The following is an 18854-nucleotide window of genomic DNA, read 5'->3' on the forward strand; positions in this document are numbered from 1 at the left end:
CAAAAAATTACTTTTATTTTCCAATTCATCTTCCAGATATGTTTTACATAGTTCATTCATTCATTCCACAAATGTTTATAGCATTGAAAGAAGCCTGCTATACACGCATCTGTAGTTTTTAGTTTAGTTATTAGCAGTATATATGTTTTCATGCTTAACATCCAGTTTTCATCTTTGTAGGTAATTATTATTGCCTCCCCGCGGCGAGGAAGAACGGGGTGGAGGGCTTGGGGACCCCGGCCAGGGTGGGGTTTGGGGACCTCTGCGGACCCAGGCGGGGAGGGCTTGGGTGGGGTTTGGGGACCCGTGTGGACCCCGCGTGCTAGGGCCGACTGGAGGACGTGCCCCGGAACGCGCGAGCCTCGGAACCTGTGGACGCGGGCGTGCGGCGCCGGAGGGCAGAGGAGGACGCCGTCCGCAGACGGACCCGGAAGCAGGTCGCCTCCGGCCGCCGGGAGCAAGAGGCGGAGCGGAACGGAACCCGGGACGCGGGTGAGCGACGAACGGCGAGCAGCGGGCGGAGGGCGGCTCGGGGTATGGGCCGAGCCCCGCCGCTGGGAGCTGGTCCCCGCCGGGCTCTGCATTCTCGGCGCTTCCTACCGGGCCAGTGGGTTCGGGGAGTGACCGGAGGGAGCAGGCGCTGCGGCTGGAGCCCCTCCGCGCCGAGTCCCCCGCAGCCCCCCAAGGCGGGGTCCGCGTCGCAGGCGGGGACAGAGGCCGCGCCGCGTCGGGCAGGGTCGGGGTCCAGGCGTCGCCCGCCGCCCCCCGCCCGGTCCGGTCTGGAGGGCGCCGGGGTGTGTTTCTCTGAGTAGTTGGTGTAGACGCGGGGGGTGCGGAGGGCACTTTTGTGGACAAATTAGCTGGAATCCTGGGAAGTATTTTCTCACAGTGGCCTCGTCTTCCTTCTTTGTCGCTCAGCCTGTGAGAACAGGACGTGAGAAAGTCACCCCAAAGCGGGCTTAGTGGCCAGCGAGCCATAGAGTCCCTAGAGACTTGCCAAAGATCACTGACACTAGTCTGTATTGTTCTGAACCTCAGTCTACTCATAGTTTAAAAAGTTACAGCATAGGCTTCGTAGGGTTGCTAGAAAGATTAAACAAAGTAGCGTTTACAGCTGTAGCGTGCCTGCAAGGGAGGAGCTTAAGAAAGGGTTCTTTCCCTGACTCCGTAGGTGTTTGCTAAAGTCACTAAGGTGGGAAATCCTAGGCCTGTAAATGCCGTGCGGACCACTGCTAGGCCTCCACTCCCAAGCTGAATCCTCCTGTGCATAAGACACTGACATGGAAGGACTTTATCCACTGTGTCTCCCAAGGACACATACCATTGTGGTATTGCTGGTGAGTTGACAGGCTAACCTCTACTCTCCTTGACTTTCAGCCCTCTTAATTACAGCCCTAATTTGGGGTGTTTGCTGTCAACATCCTCTTAGCACTTGCTAATCTCCCTTTTTGAAATAAGGGGACAAACTTCAGGCTCGGAGCTTTGGCAGGCAACAAGATCAAACTTGACAGACCATGTAGGTTACTGGAAAGAATCTAGTTCTGGTTATTGATTATAGGCTTTCAGCTCCTAAGAGGCTATGAAATTTCCCTTTTTTATATATTTAAGCTTTTTCTTCAAGGCAGAAACTTAAGTGAATAATAATGTTGGTAAGGCAGAGGTATTAAGATGATGTATAAATGAAGTTTGCAAGCCACTGCTCTCAGCTTCTGTTCTCATTGGCTTCCATTTTGAAATTGGAGATGTGCCTTAATGGAAAAATAGGGAGGCCCCAAGATTATCACAGGCAGTTAATCAGTTAAGACTGCCAAAATCTTTTAAAAGGTGGAACCTGGTGCAGTTTAAAAAGAAAAAAGAAAAAAAAAAAAGTACCTGGCTGGAAGTAAGGAAGCATGAGTTTCAGCCCCAACTTGGTAAATTTCCCAGCTTACCTTTGGCAAATCGCTTTCTCTGGGTCTTAGTTCTCTCTTGTGATGGTTGTACTGGATCATCACCAAGACTCCTTCCCCCAGGATTCCATGATTCCATGATTCCATATCCTTAAAGAAAGTGATTTTTTCCCCCTAATAAAGCAGTGGTACTCAGGAGGTTACAAAGTACTCATGCAGTAGTGGAGTATAAACTGTTAAACCAGAAGCCCTGTTTCTTTAGAGCCAGAGCTGCTGGAGACAGGCCACATATCAACTGTGGAATAGCAACTACACAGTGACAGGTGGACAGGTGCTCTGAAATTGGGACTGATGCTGATGTGACTTTTGTGACTGTCCAGTTGTATCCCTTGTCCTGGATAAATGAGGTAATCCCTTTGAAGATGCTAGGGCAAAATGTTTGTCTCTAAAGGGATCTTTACAGAAGAATACGTTAATTATTTACTGGAAGAGTATTTAAGATCCTTAGGTATGAAGGGGAGTAGTGAAGATGTAAAACTTCCAGAAACACCATGGAAAAAAGAACACTGAGGGGCTTCCCTGGTGGCGCAGTGGTTAGGAATCCATCTCCAATGCAGGGGATACCGGTTCGAGCCCTGGTCCGGGAAGTTCCCACATGCCGCGAAGCAACTAAGCCCAAGCGCCGCAACTACTGAGCCTGCGCTGTAGAGCCCGCGAGCCACAACTGCTGAAGCCCACGCACCTAGAGTCCATGCTCCATGACAGAAGCCACCGCAGTGAGAAGCCCACGCACCGCAACAAAGAGTAGCCCCTGCTCACTGCAACTAGAGAGAGCCTGCACGCAGCAACGAAGACCCAACGCAGCCAAAAATAAATTTTTTTAAAAAAAGAAGAAAGAACATTGGATAGGTGAAATGTTTGCAATACTCTTACAGATTTAAAGTCAGTTTTTCAATTTTAGACATCAAAGAAAGTATTTTTATTATTCACTTTGCAGTTAAAATTGCTCTTTTATTTATTCAGTCAGTATTTGCTCATCGTCTGTTACTTGTCATTAGAGTAACAGCCCTGTCCTCTTGGAGTTTACGTACGTTCTAGGAACTGTGAGACGAAAAAATAAATACGTAGCTGGAGAGGCTCTCGGGTATAGTGGTCGGTGCTGTAGGGAAGCAAAGCAGGGCTGCCGCCCCCACCCCCCCCAGGATGCTCACAGAGGCTGGACAGGATGAGGGCTGTGCATGTGTGTTTAAGTCCTGCCGCTTGATCTCTGGTCTTCCCGACCCTACAATTCCTGACGTGGGGCAGCACAGCACCTCCACCGAGGGCACTGGCAGGACAATTACACCATAATTGCTGGCTGCTCTTGTGACGCAGAAGTGAGAAAACCTAAGGGAACGTTTTAGGATAAGTCCTTCCTACTTTGGAAGGGATGAGAAACTCCCTTTGCTGCCAGTTTCCCCTTCTGGCCTCTGGCTTCTGTGGGTGAGGGAAGGGGAGTCCCTGGGCCGCCTTGAAACTCTGCCCCCGGACACTGCACAGCTCATGCCTGCCCTGTGCCACCCCTGCTCTGCCCCTCATGGCACAGGGCGACACACTGAGCGTGCAGTGGGTGCTCTGTAAATCATGTGGGATCCCTGAGCTCGTCCCTGGATGTAGGGCTGCTATGGCCACACGCTCGTAGTTTTGAGAGATGTCGTCAAGTCGCTCCGGTCAAATTCCACCAGCCACATCCGGGTCTGCCTGCCCCCCAGCCCCATCACCTGCGACCCTTGCTGGTGACATAAGTACAGGCCTGTTCTAGCTGTACTTTGCTTGGGGGAATGTTTTGGACATCAGGTCATACCGTAAAGGGCTAATTTCCTCATTATCTAAACGACTCCTAAAATAAGACAGCAACCCTCTTGGAAAAAATGGGTACAACTATGAATAAACAGCTCACAGAAAAGGATCCATCCTGTCTTTCCCTAAAAGAGGGAGAATCCTTTAAAGAAGAGTTAGTGCCTGAGCCGGGCCTTTGACAGTAGAGCTGCCTTCCCCAGGATCCGTGGAACATTCCAGGCAAACAGATGTATTTTTTTCTTTAGAGGACAATGTCCAATTTAACCGGCCAGACCCTGGCCTGCAAAGTGAGAGGTGGGGCAGGGTAAGTGGGGAGGCAGGGCAAGTGGGGAGGTAGGTCAGGGCCTTTTGCGAAGGGTCTCTCGAGCTCTGCTGGGGGCTGGATCTCCTGGCCAGTGGGTCTCAGCCCAGTCGGGAGTCAGGAGGACATGGGTGCCCAGCCTGGGCATCTGCATTGGGTAAAGTGCCCAGGGCACCCTCATGCTCAGCCCAGGTGAGGATGCCGTCTCAGCCCTGGGGGTACACGATGGCTCCACGGGAGGGGGGCCAGGCCCAAAGGCCCCGAGGGCTTCCTAGCATGGATCTGGGGACAAAATAAGCCTGGGGTCATGGGGCCACCTCATCTTTTCAAGCAAAGCCGTGGTCCCGATCCGGTTCAGTTGCCCTAGGCAGTTGTCTGTCAGGTGCCTTCAGGTTTCCCTGAGTTTCTTTTTCTTGCCTTGGGTTTGTTTTGTTCTTTAAAGTGAGAGGTTCCACTGGAAGCATCGTTGTTTTCTGCATGTCTTTTCTCTAGGAGTTGGCATGGCAGCAGCGTGACGCTGCCCTAGGTCAGCGTGTGAGCTGTTTCACTGCCATTTCCCTGAGAGCAGAGTGAGGCAGGGTGCTGGCAGCCTGAGACAAGATGAAGACGGTGCTCATGGTGGCTGAGAAGCCGTCCTTGGCCCAGTCCATCGCCAGAATCCTCTCTCGAGGTAGGAGGGCAGCCCCGGCGCGCTCAACGGCTTTGATCTGTGAGCGTGGGCGTTCCTGCTCTGCAGGTCAATCCTTTCTTCTTCCTAAGCAACCCCAGCTCCGTGGAGTCAAGTCTGTTCAGGACAGCAGGTGTGGATGAAGCCCTCGGTCACTTAGTCACTTAGTCCCTGTGGGGTGCGATTACTGCCATGCTGAGCGTGAGCCGGGGCTCCCACAAGGTGCAGGCGCAGCTGGCAGCACATGGCAGGCAGACCACTGGGCGAGTGCTGTGCCAGGCAGGGTGGTCGGTCACGAGCAGCAGAAACAAGCCCTGCTAACTTGAGCAGAAAGAGTCCACTGGAAGGACCCCACCCGGCCTAGTCTGCTGAGGCCATGCCGTGGGCATCAGCACCACCGCCCTGTGGACGCCCCGCTGCAGCTGCACCCACGCCCCTCACGCCACTTGATGGTGCCATGAGGCTGAGCCGTGCCCCTGAGACCGCAGGGCACTGGGAAAGAGAACACCTGCCCTTGCCTCACCCTAGCCCCTGGGTGGTTGGTGGGTGCTGGGGACCCAGAGATGGCAGGCGTCCACCTTGACCTCCCCTCAGTCCAGCGGCTGAAGGAAGAGGAGACCCCAGGGCAGCAGGCTGAGAAGTCATCTGAAGGGGAGGGGAGACCCCAGAAGTGCCCGGTCCCCAGAGGCCGAGAAAGTTCAGGGAAAGGGCCATTGTTTGGGAGTGGAGAGGTCACCCTGAAGTTCGATAGTTAGGGGGTCTTTGGGGAACCTCTGAGTAGGGTTTAAAAGGGGCAGAAATCAGATTCAGGAGTGAATACAGAAATGCAGAGAACGACCCAAGAGTGTCTGCTCTTGAGCGTCCAGAGGGGGCGCTCTCGGCCCCCACACACACCCAGCTCTGCGTGTTTCCCCTGAGAGCCGCTAGATCTCTCAGCACCCGGTGACTGCTGCTGCCTGAGGAATGTTGTCACTGACCACTGTGGGGAGGGGACCCCGGCCCTCCAAGAGGCAGCGTCAGGGCCCCAGGTCCCCGCATGGCTGTGCTTCTCCTGCAGGGAGCATGTCCTCACGCAAAGGGCTGAACGGGACATGTTCAGTGCACGAGTACACCGGGACCTTCACTGGCCAGCTGGTCCGCTTCAAGATGACATCCGTCTGTGGTCATGTGATGACCCTGGACTTCCTGGGTGAGCCCCTGCCCCCCTGCCCACCTTCCATTGCACTGAGGAGCCCTGCCTGGTGCTGCCCAGGGTCCAGTTGGAGCCCAGGGCAGGCTCCGGGCAGAGAGGTTTGTCCAGAACCCATGAGTCCTGAGGCCAGCAGACTGGAGAGCTGACCTGGGGTCCCTGTCCCAGTGGTGCCCCTTGGTCACTGTGTGCCCTGCACCTTCCTGTGCAGAGTGGAGGCAGTGGTCCCCACCTGAGCAGGGGCCTGGCCCGTGTAGGCATTCCACAGAGGGCTGCTGCCCCTCCAAGTATGACCTTTGTCCCACAGTCAGTCAGTGGTGATTGGAAGGCCAGCATCAGTGACCCAGTGGGGCTGGGTGCAGGGTCGCAGTTGATGTGGGTCCGACCTAGGCTCTGACCCTCGCTGCACCGGTGCTGGGCCTCCGTGCACTTCTGCTTCTCGTGTGTGAAGGATCTGAGATCAGTGCCATCACCTCCCAGGACTGTTTGAGGCCCCAGTGGGGCGGGAGGTGCAGCACTGAGCGCGGGCCGCTCACAGCAGAGCCTTGGCAGTTCTTGCTCCCCTTGCAGCAGGGCATTCGGACCCTGAAGTCAGGGAGCTGGGGCTTGAACTTGGCTGTCTGACCAGCAAGGCCTAGAAGGAAGCCTACCGGCTGGGCGTGTGAGGCCGAACGCCAAGTAGAGAAGTGTGGGGGATGTGCCAGATGGGGGGCCTGAGGACACTGAGGCCCCCCGGGATCCGCTGAGCGCCTATCGGGGGCCGGCCAAGTGCTGGGCGGGGAGAGGGTACAGAAACCTGCTGGAGGAGGAGACAGGGCATGAGTGGCAGTGAGACCACCAGGAGCGGTGCCCCCAGCCACAGAGAACATCCGGGAGCAGCTCCCACGCGCGGCTCAAGTGTGTTGTCGGCTCACATCTCAGGCGAAGGGAGGCCCTGCTCTGGGCAAAGGGTTCTCCGAGCCTCCCCCTCCCCCCCCTCCTCCTGGGGTCCAAGTCCCAGGAAGCGTGAAGTGTGATTCGGACGTCCAATGCCTGTGTTTGTAGGAAAGTACAACAAGTGGGACAAGGTGGACCCCGCCGAGCTGTTCAGCCAGGCCCCAACGGAGAAGAAGGAGGCCAACCCCAAGCTGAACATGGTGAAGTTCCTGCAGGTGCGTCCTGAGCGTGAGGGAGCACCCTCAGCCCGCCCCCCCCAGGTGCCCTTAGGCCCACTCCTCCCCCACAGTCAGCCTGGGCTCCCCGGCACCCGGGGCAACATCCTGCTTTTAAAATAGTTTGGTGGTGGTGATTTCCTAATTTTAAAACAAATGCATACATGTGATGAAAATTAGAAAATACAAGTAAGTAAAAAAAAAAATTAATTATAATCTCACTATCCAAGACAACTACTGTTAATACTTAGTTATTTCATTTTAGCTTTTTTTTAAATGCAGTTTTGGAGGTTAAGATCACGTGGCATTTATAACTTTTTTGTCCAAAAAACAGCAGTTCTGAAGTAAATTCTTTGCTGAGAGGCTAAGCCAGCCTGACTGTAGCCAACTCCTTGGCTCAGCCTGGGCCCTGCCCCGGGCTCCAGGGCTCAGGGTGATCGGGGGCCGGGCTCTGCTCCACCAGCCGGGCAGGGGCACCATTGGCAGGCACTGGGGGCCGAGGCAGGTGTGATTCCCCATGTGCTGTGCTCAGGTGGAGGGCAAAGGCTGTGACTACATCGTACTGTGGCTGGACTGCGACAAGGAGGGAGAGAACATCTGCTTCGAGGTGAGGGGGCTGGGGGTCCATACATCGGCCTTCCCGCCGCTGTCATGCCACTCCTGGCACTGATGCTGCCAGGGGAACCATGGCACTGGCTTAAATTCTGGTGATTCTGTAGATATTTTAAGACGCATGGGCTCTGCCCAGGGGAGGGAGTGTCCCTTTGCCTGAAGGGCACATTGTGAGGAAGCCGCGGCAGGATTTCCTAGATGGAGGACTGCCTGGAGGAGAGGGTGGGTTCTGAGCATCGCACCCTCCCAGCGCCATGCAGGGACCTTCAGCCAGTGCTGCTTGACACCCTTTCACATACCTCCTTCTCCCCCCGCCCCCCAAGCTGTGCCCTCCCGCCTCCCGTCTCCGCCAGCCCCCAGGCGCCCCCCCTCAGACTGGAAGCAGGTGGCAGCTCCCAGGCCTGCCTCCCGCAGGAGCCCCTCAGGCTGGAACACCCCAGCTCTCACCTGGGACCTGGCACCTCAGGAAACTGTTCCCAGACACCCCTCTCCCGACGCCTCCCCTGCAGGGCTGCTTCTCCCCAGGGACCTTTGCATCTGGGGTGGAGAATGTTGGCAGCTCACAGGCTTTCTCCCCTCAGAAACGGAGCCACTCCCTCCCCATAAGGAAGCTGCATGGCCAGGCTCCAGCGGCGACTCCCCTCCCGCTGCACGGCCTTCACTAACTCTTAGTGAGTCTGGGCTCCAGGCCCCCCAGGTCCCCCACCCTGCTCTAGTCCTGAGATGCACCGGCCCCCACCCCTATCCACTGCGTTTTCGTCTTCTTTTCCCTTCTCTGTCTTTCCTCCAGTCTCTGGAAAGTCTCCCAAATCCCCTCGGCCCTCCCAGCACTCCCTCCTCTAGAAGGTGGGAAAGTGGGTAGATCGGGGTGGACTTGGAGGCTGGGGTCCCTTGTGTCCCCTGCAGTAGTGCCTCCTAGTTTGGGTGTGGAAACCACTGTAGGAAGAGAGGGGGTGGCAGTAGGAAGGGGGTTTGAACACAGCAGTGGACAGAAGGAAAGGAAGCGCATGGCAGGAGGCCCGTGGAGACTGAGGCTCCAGGAGGAGGGGGCAGTGGAGGGGGCCTGGCACCCAGGTGAGGTGAGGTGTGGGCGTTACAGCCGGCCGCCTCCCCAGGTCCTGGATGCGGTGCTGCCTGTCATGAATCAGGCCCACAGTGGCGAGAAGACAGTGTTCCGGGCCCGGTTCAGCTCCATCACAGACACAGACATCTGCACTGCCATGGTCCGCCTGGGTGAGCCCGACCACAACGAGGCACTCTCAGTGGATGCGCGGCAGGAGCTGGACCTGCGCATCGGCTGCGCCTTCACCAGGTGCTGCCCGCCCCCTGGCCAGGCCACTGCCTCGCCTGGCTCCCGACCTCCCCACAGGCCTGGTCGGCGACAGGAGATTGTCAGCATTTTTAAATCCCCAAGAAAACTGTCTCTTTAGCTGACGCAGACCACAGAGGTCCCCTCTCGACAAGCAGGGTGGGCAGGTCTTGAGGGGGTGGAGGGGCACGGAATAAAATAGGGCTTCCGGCCAGGGTGAACAGAGCCTCTGCTCTTCCCTTTCCATCTTTTGAGCAGGGAGCAGTTGCCTTGGTCTCCTCCCATACCCGCCAGCCAGCCTCCTGCCCGACTCCCACGGGCAGCTAACGATGGTATTTGAGTGAATGTGTGACCAAAATGTCCTCCTCTCCCCCCAACCCCCCTTATAGGTTTCAGACTAAATACTTCCAGGGGAAATACGGCAACCTAGACAGCTCGCTCATCTCCTTCGGGCCATGCCAGACCCCCACGCTGGGCTTCTGCGTGGAGAGACATGATAAAATCCAGTCCTTCAAACCGGAGACCTACTGGGTGCTGCAGGCCAAGGTTCACTTCCTTTTCCTGTTCATGCTGGGTCTTTCCGGGTTTGGGTATGGATTCTGAGAGCCTCCATCATCATTGTCATAGTCCCCAGGCCAAGGGCACAGCTGTGGGTGGCTGTCCCACCAGGAAGTGGTTGCGGGTGCCCAGGGAAGGGCCCCCAGCCTTCGTGGAGGCCGCAGGACAAGGCCAGGCCTGGACGCTCTGGCAGCTCAGGGTGAGGTCACCCGCCAGGCCCACAGTTGGGGTGGTCAGGTCCAAGGACTGGACTGAGGGCCACGAGCTGCTGACTTTCGAGCTTCTAAGAAGTCTTGGAACTCCTGCTCCAAGTAAAAAGGAAGGTTTTTGTAAGATTTAGAGCATAATACAGAGCTGCTTCAGTCAACACAGGGCTGGGGTCTCCTAGGTGGGGCCACATCTAGTGCCAGCAGGGCTTAGGGGATGAGAGGTGGGGGCCCCGGCGCTCCCTAAGGACACCTCAGCCTCGGCTTGGGGCTCCCCTCGTGAGGCCGTCTGGCTGATCTCAGCAAGGAGGCCTCGTGTCAGAGCAGCCTCCACTTGGGGAGGGGCTGGGCCTCAACCTGCACACCTGCGACTGTGCACCTGAACAGGTACAGCCGAGAGACTTCAGAGGCAGGGCCCAGGCGAGGACCAGCTCTGTCTGCCCCGATTCTCCCTGCTGGCACTGGCTCACCTGGATGCTTTCTCTCCCGGGCTCTCCTGTTCCCCTCCTGCAGGTGGATGCCGATAAGGACCGATCCCTCCTTTTGGACTGGGACCGAGTGCGTGTGTTCGACCGGGAGATCGCACAGATGTTCCTGAACATGACGAAGCTGGAGAAGGAGGCCCAGGTGGGCTGCTCCACCCACATGAGTCCCATCTGCCTTGGGGGGCGCCTCAGAAGTCTCTGCTGACCTAGGCTTATATCTTTCTCTGCCTTTCTGGAACACAGACACTTTTTAGACAGAAGAATGGTTACTCACGACACGCTCCCACTAAGAAACTCCTTCCCAGGCCGTAGCTGCCGTGCACCAGGTGCCTGCTCTGAGCCCTCCATGTGCCCTGTGGGCATTACCTCCTTTGGGAGGATTCCACCCATATGTCCCTTTTCTGTGACACCTCAGGCTAGCAACTAGAGGCCCTTACGCACATCAAGAACCCGCCCAGGTCCCACAGCCAGCACGGGCGTCTCTGGGTCATCAGCTTTCGTGGCCTTCATGTGCTACGTTTCTTACTCAGGTTTTCACGAATTGGAAAGCATGGGCTGCGTGGCTGTTAGGAAGAGGTTGATGCCACCTGGCAACTGGCTGGCCGCATGGGTGGAGGCATGTCTGCGGCTGTGGCAGCTTATGCCTTGCAGTCATGACGGCCCCCGTGGTCACTGAGGCTCACCTGGCCTCCTTCAGCCGCCTTCTCTCGTCCTTCCTGAACCTTCCTGGGCATCCCCTTGCTGAGGGCAGTTGACTCAGGCCCCAGAGCTTCACCTAAAGCTGCCCCGTGCTTCTGCCCGCAGTGGCCACCCCGTCTGAGTGCCCCCTCCCCCTGTCCGTGATCCAAGCTGCCCCTGCTGCACAGACACCACTTGGCCTCAGTGTTAGCCCCACATCTGTCCGGAATTCAGGGGGCACGGCCCTGGCCAGGTCCACGTGAGGTTGGCAGGGGCGAGGGGTGGCGGTTGAGAGGTTTGGATTGTTTTTGCCACAAAGTGGTCACTCTTCTGACAGCTGCTCAGCCCAGAGGCTGACAGTGGTTACTCACCACCGTTTTCCTTAAAGTGCATGGTATTCACCAAGTTCCAAAGTGGTTACCTACTTTTAGAAGTTAGGAGATTTCACATTAAAAATCCCAATTTTCAGCTTCTCCTCTCAAATTGGCAGGTGTAGCAACACTAGTGGGTGTAGTGAGGGGTAAGCAGCTGCCCCGGTGACAAGCCCTCACCCCACGGCCCCCGGGCCCCCCGCCAGCCCCGCAGCCTGGCAGACGCTGGCTCCTGTTGGGTTTCAAACATGCAGCCCTTTCTCCTGACTCTTCCCCCTTTTCTCCAGGTTTTCTGTTTCCCTGGAAAAGAATTTTCTTTCATTTTTCCTTCCTGGGCCTGAACAAATGTTCATTCAAGTCCTGAGTCCGCTGTGAAGAGAACTGGAGAAGCTGGGAGGGTAAAAGAGTCTAGACCCTTGGCCACATGTCCTGAGTCTGTCATGGCGTCTCCCTGCACCCATGCATGAATCTATTCTGTCCCCCAGGTGGAGACCATGAGCAGGAAGGAGAAGGCCAAGCAGAGGCCACTGGCCCTGAACACCGTGGAGATGCTGCGTGTGGCCAGCTCTTCCCTGGGTGAGTGTGGACGTTGCTTCAAAGCCCCCAGGAGACTTCTTGAGGCAGGCACATGGCGTCTTGACAGTAGCGATTGTGATGATGGCTGCTACCTGAGGGGGACAGCTGCAGTGGCGTCCCTGGTGCAGGGAGAGGCCAGGTGTGGGCGGGGCACTCGACAGGTGTGACAGCTGTGACATGGCCCTGAGTCTCGTTTCTACCATAGCGAGAAGGTTGTGCTAGAAGGTTGGTCTGGAGCTGGCAGCCTCCAGGCATTGGTGGCCCCTCTGCAGCCTCAGGAAACCGTGGGCACCATCCTCTCAGGGCAGAACCTCCAGGGATGCTCGAGGGGCAGCGATGACATGGAGTGACCGCTTGCTGAGGCCAGCTTCTGCAGGTTGGGGAGGAGCAGGAGCATGAACCCCATCAGTGCCCTGCAGCGCTGTGAGCGCAGATGCGCCTGGGGGCTCAGGACGGAGGGCGCATGTGGACCATAGGGCGTGGGTGTGACCCCAGGCTGAGTAGGACACAGGCGCTCTGAAGGCCACGTTCAGCAGTATGGCTACCAGCGTCTCGAGGATGACCCCTGGTGTCCCTGCCCTGGTGGGGGAGCTTGGCCTTGGATCAGGCCGTGTGGCCCCCACCTCCCAGGAGCCTGGGCACCTGGCCCAGGGGTGCCTGCTCTCCTGGCGTCCGGGCTGCTGAGCCTGCATGTCCGGCAGGGATGGGCCCACAGCACGCCATGCAGACCGCAGAGCGCCTCTACACGCAGGGCTACATCAGCTACCCGCGCACCGAGACCACCCACTACCCCGAGAGCTTCGACCTGAAGGGGCCTCTGCGGCAACAGGCCAACCACCCCTACTGGGCTGACACGGTGAGGCCAGGACCCCACGGGCCAGGCCAGGATGGGCAGCCACTCCTCCCATGTGGGATGGCAGCCTTGCTCAGCTCATGCCTTGCTCCGGGCTTTCCTCTCAGGTGAAGCGGCTGTTAGCAGAAGGTATCAACCGCCCACGGAAAGGCCACGACGCTGGCGACCATCCCCCCATTACCCCCATGAAGTCTGCCACGGAGGCTGAATTAGGTATGGGGGCTCCCCTCAGAAGTTTGCGCATGCGCGAACACACGCATGCACGTGCGTGCGCTTCAAGCTTCCCAGGAGGGCCGGGTGAGGAGCTTTGGCTACATGGCACCTTTGGACGGGGTCAGGCCCCATCAGCAGTGTGGGCCCCCACTGGCCCCGGCTGCAGTGAAGGGGCCACCTGAAGGTTGTGCTCTGTCGCCATGGATGGGACAGGAGTGAAGCGGTGGCAGCAGGTGTGTGATGTGCGGGCAGGCGCTGGAGCAGGCCAGGCAGGAGACCACAGATGGAGTGGGATGAGACCGGGGCAGGGTGACAGGCTCAACCATGGGGTGTCCTTACTTCCCACCCTCGAGGCCCTGCTGGTGGCCTGCGTGCTGGGAGAAGGCAGGAGAGGGAGACAGGAGCCCCTGTGCACAGCCCCAGTCTGAAGCGATGGTGGCAGGTCACTTATGGGGTAGGTTGGGCCCTGAAGCGCAGTCCCACCCAGAAGCAGAGCCTGAAAGAGCCACCGAGGCCTGGAGATGCTTGCAGTCCTTCTTGTGTGTCCCCTCCCCCTTCGAGGGCTTAGAGCAGGCCAGCCCTGGCGCCCACACCCTGCTGCTGGAGCACGAGTGCTGGGGCTGCTTGGAGCCAGAGCCCGGCACTGAGCAGCCGCGCCTTTTGCAGGCGGCGAGGCCTGGCGGCTGTACGAGTACATCACCAGGCACTTCATCGCCACAGTCAGCCATGACTGCAAGTACCTGCAGAGCACCATCTCCTTCCGGATCGGGCCTGAGCGCTTCACTTGCACAGGCAAGACCGTCATCTCCCCAGGTAGGTGGAGCCAGGCAGGCGCCTCTCCCACCTCCGCGGACATGGCCACCGGCCCTGAGTGTCGGCGCCCGGTCTCCACAGGTTTCACAGAGATCATGCCTTGGCAGAGTGTGCCCCTGGAGGAGAGCCTGCCCACCTGCCAGAGGGGCGACACCTTCGCCGTGGCTGAGGTCAAGATGCTGGAGAAGCAGACGAGCCCCCCTGACTACCTGACGGAGGCTGAGCTCATCACGCTCATGGAGAAGCACGGCATCGGTGGGTCCGGGCCCAGGGCTCCCATCCCAGGGCTGGGGCCCAGTGTGGCCAGCTGAGCCTGCAGGGTGGCCGCGGGCAGGCCCTCACCAGGGCCTCCACCTCAGGACCTGGCCTTGCCTATAAAGGCTAACACGCACCCTTACAGGCACTAACTACCACCCCCAGAACTGAGTGTTGGCCCAGGTTGCCAGTGACTCACCCACAGGGAGGACACAAAACTCAGAACAAATTCACAAGGCGACAGGAAAGCCAAGTTCCCACGGCACTGCTTCCCTGCAAGGGGAGTGGACATGCCCCACCCGGGGAGCTTTGAGCTCAAAAGTGGGGTCGCTGATGCACATGTCTCACGGGCGAGGGTCTCTCCCAGTCCCCAGGCCCAGGGCTGTGACCTGAGGCCTCACACCCCGGGGGATGGCCTTGTGCCAGTGCCACCTCCCCAGGTGGTGCTTGCTCCGAGGGGCTCTGCCTGTTCCCTGATGGGCTGCCCAGCTCACCGGGCCCCTCACAGTTGACAGGCTTTGGAGGGCTGTAGGACAACCAGGCCACGGTATCTGGACTCTGTTCCATCACTAACAGTCCCGCGGGTGCCTTGCCAGGGAGCCTCTTACCTGTGCCCGGGGTCCTGGTGACAGTGGTGGCCTTACCAGGAGAGCTGGGCTGCTGCTTCCAGGGGCCTGGGTGCCTGCAGTGGGTCCTGGTGGTCCTCAGCCTGTTGCGGGTGTGGGCGCCGCTCACCCAGCACCCTCTGCGCCTTCTTGTTGACGGGACGTCCGTGGCTTCTCGTAGCCACACACTAGACAGTGTCACGGACCTCCCGACAGCAGTTAAGGGGGGCCCTGTTGACCAGGGGCCTCGGGGCTGTGGCCCCAGTGCAGGAGGTGCCGCGGGAGTGTACGGTGCAGCACTGCAGAGCCACATGGGGCTCAGAGCCTGGCCCACCTCATCCCGCCAGCCATGGACCTCGGGGAGCAGTACAGGCAGCATCTGGCAGTGCCAGACAACCTAGATGTTTTTGGGGCAGGTGCACCCTGCAGCTGGGAGCCTGCCCTGGGGACTGATCACGAGGGACCGGGAGCCAGCAAGTGGGCAAACCTGGGCAGGTTTTGGAGGGACAATTTGTCAGGGAGGCTCCTCTGCATTTGGGGGGCTGGGGCCTTGGTTCTGGAAAGGTGTGGGTGCCACAAGGTCAAGACAGGGAGAGGCCAAGGAGGGCACGTTTCCAGATGTGAGGGGCAGACCGAGCTCTGTGACTTTGGCAGAGTTCCTTAGTCTCTCTGAGCTGGGAACATCGACGCTGGGTTCACAGGACAGCTCAGAAAAGGCCTGTGGTGTGGTGCCCAGGGGCAGGGCTGAGAACCGGGGGCCACAAGGCAGGCGGGGGTGAAGGGGGAGCCAAGTCTGACAGGGCCCTGCTGTGTCTCAGGGACGGATGCCAGCATCCCCGTACACATCAACAACATCTGCCAGCGTAACTACGTGGTCGTGGAGAGTGGGCGCCGACTCAAGCCCACCAACCTTGGTATTGTACTGGTGCACGGCTATTACAAGATTGGTGAGTCCAGCTGCCAGGCGCCTCCCCTCACAGACCCGGCCCTGCAGTGAGCCCGCAACTCCCACCACAAGGAGGCCGCTCCGGCCACTCCTAGGACCTGCCGTAGCAGGGCTGATGGACACATGGGTGTGTGTCAGGGTCCAAAAGGGGGACGTGGGCTCTTCCCTGCAGACTGGGCCCTGGGGTCCTTGCTGCAGTGCCGTCTGTCTGTCCTGAGGAGTCCTGAGGGGCCCATGGGAGATGGAGTACAGACCCCACCCAAGCAGCTTCATCCTGTCACACTGTCCTGGAGATGGGGTGTCCTGGCCACTCCACACGGGATGCCGGGGGAGATCACAGGTGGAGGCAGCCCTGGCCCCGTGGCATGAGGGCTCACAGTGCGTCCCCTACTCCACAGATGCGGAGCTAGTGCTCCCCACCATTCGCAGTGCAGTAGAGAAGCAGCTGAACCTGATCGCCCAGGGTAAAGCCGACTACCGCCAGGTCCTGGGCCACACCCTGGACGTCTTCAAGAGGAAGTTCCACTACTTCGTGGACTCCATTGCGGGTGAGGCCCGCCTCTCCCCTGCTCGCCGGCCAGAGGACCCTGGTCAGGGCTGCCGCCTCCAGCAGCGATACCAGCTCCCAGATCCAGGCTCTGGGCTCCAGGCCATTGTCGGGATTACAGAGCGAGTGCAGTGACAGCACATGCAGCACACTCGGCTCGTGTGACAAACAGGGCTGCCGCTTGCCGCTCAGTTACTGACGCAAAGACCCCCACCCTCAGGGGTGGCCGTATTTACCCTCAGACTCTTGGCCCCGTGCGGTAGCTCCCTCAAGCCTGCCCAGTATACCGGCTGTCGTGGAGGTGGGCACCCCGGGGTCGGGGTGTGAGTCCCGCCCTGCTCACTTTCAGGCATGGATGAGCTGATGGAGGTGTCCTTCTCGCCCCTGGCGGCCACCGGCAAGCCCCTTTCCCGCTGTGGGAAGTGCCACCGGTTCATGAAGTACATCCAGGTAGGGGGGGAGGGGCCGGGACACACGGGGCAGGTGTGCACAGATGGGCGGTCTTGCCACCCCGCGGGCCTTGCTCCAGCTGCTTTCACACGGAGTGACGTGGGGGGCCTGGGCAGCTTTGCCAACAAACCCCCACCGCTGCCCCCAGCAGCACGTAAGCCATTAGGCCACTGAAACACACACTGTCCATGTTCTCTTGACAACATGTTCCTTGCTGTCACGGATACTTGCTGTGCAGGGATTTTAGCACCTTTGTGTACGTGTGGAGCAAGTGTTCTGAGATTCAGTGACCAGGGATCCTCGCCTGAGAGGTCCTGGTGATCCTCCATGCTATGTGCTACCTACACGTTATGCGTTAGCATCACGCACTGTGTTACGTTATAGGTGTTACACGTTATGTTTTACATGTTCCGTATCCTATGTCTCAGGGAGAATGAGGGTGGGCAGGAGGGTCAGCAGCCCCAGCAAACCTGTGACCACCCCCCCTGACTTTGCCACAGGCCAAGCCAAGCCGCCTGCACTGCTCCCACTGCGATGAGACCTACACCCTCCCCCAGAATGGCACCATCAAGCTCTACAAGGAGCTCCGGTGCCCGCTGGACGACTTCGAGCTGGTTCTGTGGTCATCAGGCTCGCGGGGCAAGAGCTACCCGCTGTGCCCATATTGCTCCAACCACCCACCCTTCCGAGACATGAAGAAAGGTGAGCTGTTCCCTCCCTAGACAGCTCGCCTGTCCCCTGGGCACCTGTGGTCCCTCCTTAGCACCAGCCCTGCTCATGCCATGCTGGACTCTGAGGGGACCCGGCGCCTACCATTCCTGAGCTCCCTGCACAGGGCCCCAAGGACCCAGGTGTGCTCGGGCACTGCTCAGGGCCCAGCCGGCCAGTCTGCCGCTCTCTGCCTAGTCGCGATTGGATGGTTGACCGTAGTCAGATCACTTGTGATCTGGGCAGTGGGCGTGCTCCTGGGCTGGGGGGAGTGAGAGGATGCAGTGGGAGGAGGCTGCCCCCAGCAAGGGGTAAGCCCTCAGTCACCACCTTTCTCAGGGAGACCCATCCCTGCCCTCCAGCAGCTTACAGGGCAGCAGATGGCCCCAGCTGGGCCACGGGGAGCAAAGTAAAGCAGGGGTGGACTTGGCTGGAGGCCGTCCGGAAGCTGTCTGGAAACCTCAGAGTAGGGGGACGTCAAAGGTCAAGGAGGTCTCAGAGAAGTAGAGCCCAGGACCAGCACGCACAGGGCGAGAGGAGCGCAATCTGCTGGGATGAGGGTTGGGGTGGAGGTCCCGAGGGTGGGTGGGCGGGCAGGTGGGTGTGCATAATGGTACCCCCCCGCACTCCCCCCCCCAGGCACAGGCTGCAACGAGTGCACACACCCCACCTGCCAGCACTCGCTGAGCATGCTGGGCATTGGCCAGTGCGTGGAGTGCGAGAGCGGTGTGCTGGTGCTCGACCCCACCTCAGGCCCCAAGTGGCGGGTGGCCTGCAACAGGTGCAATGTGGTGGCGCACTGCTTCGAGAATGCCCACCGCGTGCGTGTGTCTGCCGACACCTGCAGCACCTGCGAGGCTGCACTGCTGGACGTCGACTTCAACAAGGCCAGGTCCCCACTGCCGGGTGACGGCACGCAGCACACGGGCTGCGTCTTCTGCGACCCTGTCTTCCAGGAGCTGGTGGAGCTGAAGCACGCAGCCTCCTGCCACCCCATGCACCGCGGGCCTGGGAGGAGGCAGGGCCGGGGCCGGGGCCGGGGCCGGAGGCCAGCGGGGAAGCCAGGCACCAGGAGACCCAAGGACAAGATGTCGGCCCTGGCCGCCTACTTCGTGTGACGGCCCTGCCCAGGCTCTGCATGGCGTCCTCTGGGTTACAGAAATCATTAAACACATTGTCTTCTCCAGAACGAGCAGCTCGCGGGACCTTGCCTGCTGTCAGAGGGTTGTGCCCTTCCCCCATTGGCCCTCCGGCCCTGTCCGCTCGCCTCTCCCTCGTCCTGCACACGCCCCCTTAGTGTCCGCTCTGCCCGCCTCCTGCAGGGAGGCCACCACACACGGAACGGGGAGCAGACCCAGTCTGAGGCTCCTGTCACGTTCTAGTGCATGTGAGACACGGCACAGTAACTGTGTGCATGCCTTGGGGGTAGCCCAGGCGCCTGGAAGGCAGGAAGCCACCAGCTGCCTGCCACCAGCTGTCCTAGGTGGGAGGAGGCGGCTGGGAGAAGCCTCCCTGGATTTTGGCCCTCACTCCCACCCACTGCCCCGGGCCAGACCCCTGCTCCCCACTTGGCGTCTGGGAGCGGGTCTGAGCGTGGGGCCTGCACCCTTAGGGCCCATTCCCATTTCAGTTC

General features: G+C 59.3%; 1 protein-coding gene across 8 annotated transcripts; it reads left to right on the forward strand.

Moving 5' to 3' along the window:
• Positions 1–379: 379 nt before the first annotated feature.
• TOP3B (DNA topoisomerase III beta) lies at positions 380–18410 on the forward strand. Of its 8 annotated transcripts, none has more exons than XM_073790377.1 (19): positions 468–492; positions 1172–1337; positions 4522–4699; positions 5754–5885; positions 6930–7036; positions 7569–7643; positions 8764–8960; positions 9347–9503; positions 10235–10348; positions 11741–11831; positions 12533–12687; positions 12792–12897; positions 13564–13710; positions 13792–13965; positions 15389–15517; positions 15915–16064; positions 16413–16513; positions 17014–17215; positions 17861–18410. In XM_073790377.1, exons 3-19 carry the CDS (start codon positions 4630–4632, stop codon positions 18337–18339), a joined length of 2586 nt encoding a protein of 861 aa, XP_073646478.1. In that variant the 5' UTR covers positions 468–492; positions 1172–1337; positions 4522–4629; the 3' UTR covers positions 18340–18410. The 8 variants fall into 8 exon arrangements, with proteins under 8 accessions (XP_033693241.1, XP_073646478.1, XP_033693240.1 ...); XM_033837349.2 differs by lacking the exon at positions 468–492 and adding an exon at positions 511–794; XM_073790378.1 differs by lacking the exon at positions 468–492 and adding an exon at positions 2507–2798 and having other exon boundaries at positions 826–1337.
• Positions 18411–18854: the final 444 nt, after the last annotated feature.

The sequence above is a fragment of the Tursiops truncatus genome, chromosome 13 (genome assembly GCF_011762595.2).
Source record: "Tursiops truncatus isolate mTurTru1 chromosome 13, mTurTru1.mat.Y, whole genome shotgun sequence".
In the NCBI taxonomy this organism is placed as follows: Eukaryota; Metazoa; Chordata; class Mammalia; order Artiodactyla; family Delphinidae; genus Tursiops; species Tursiops truncatus.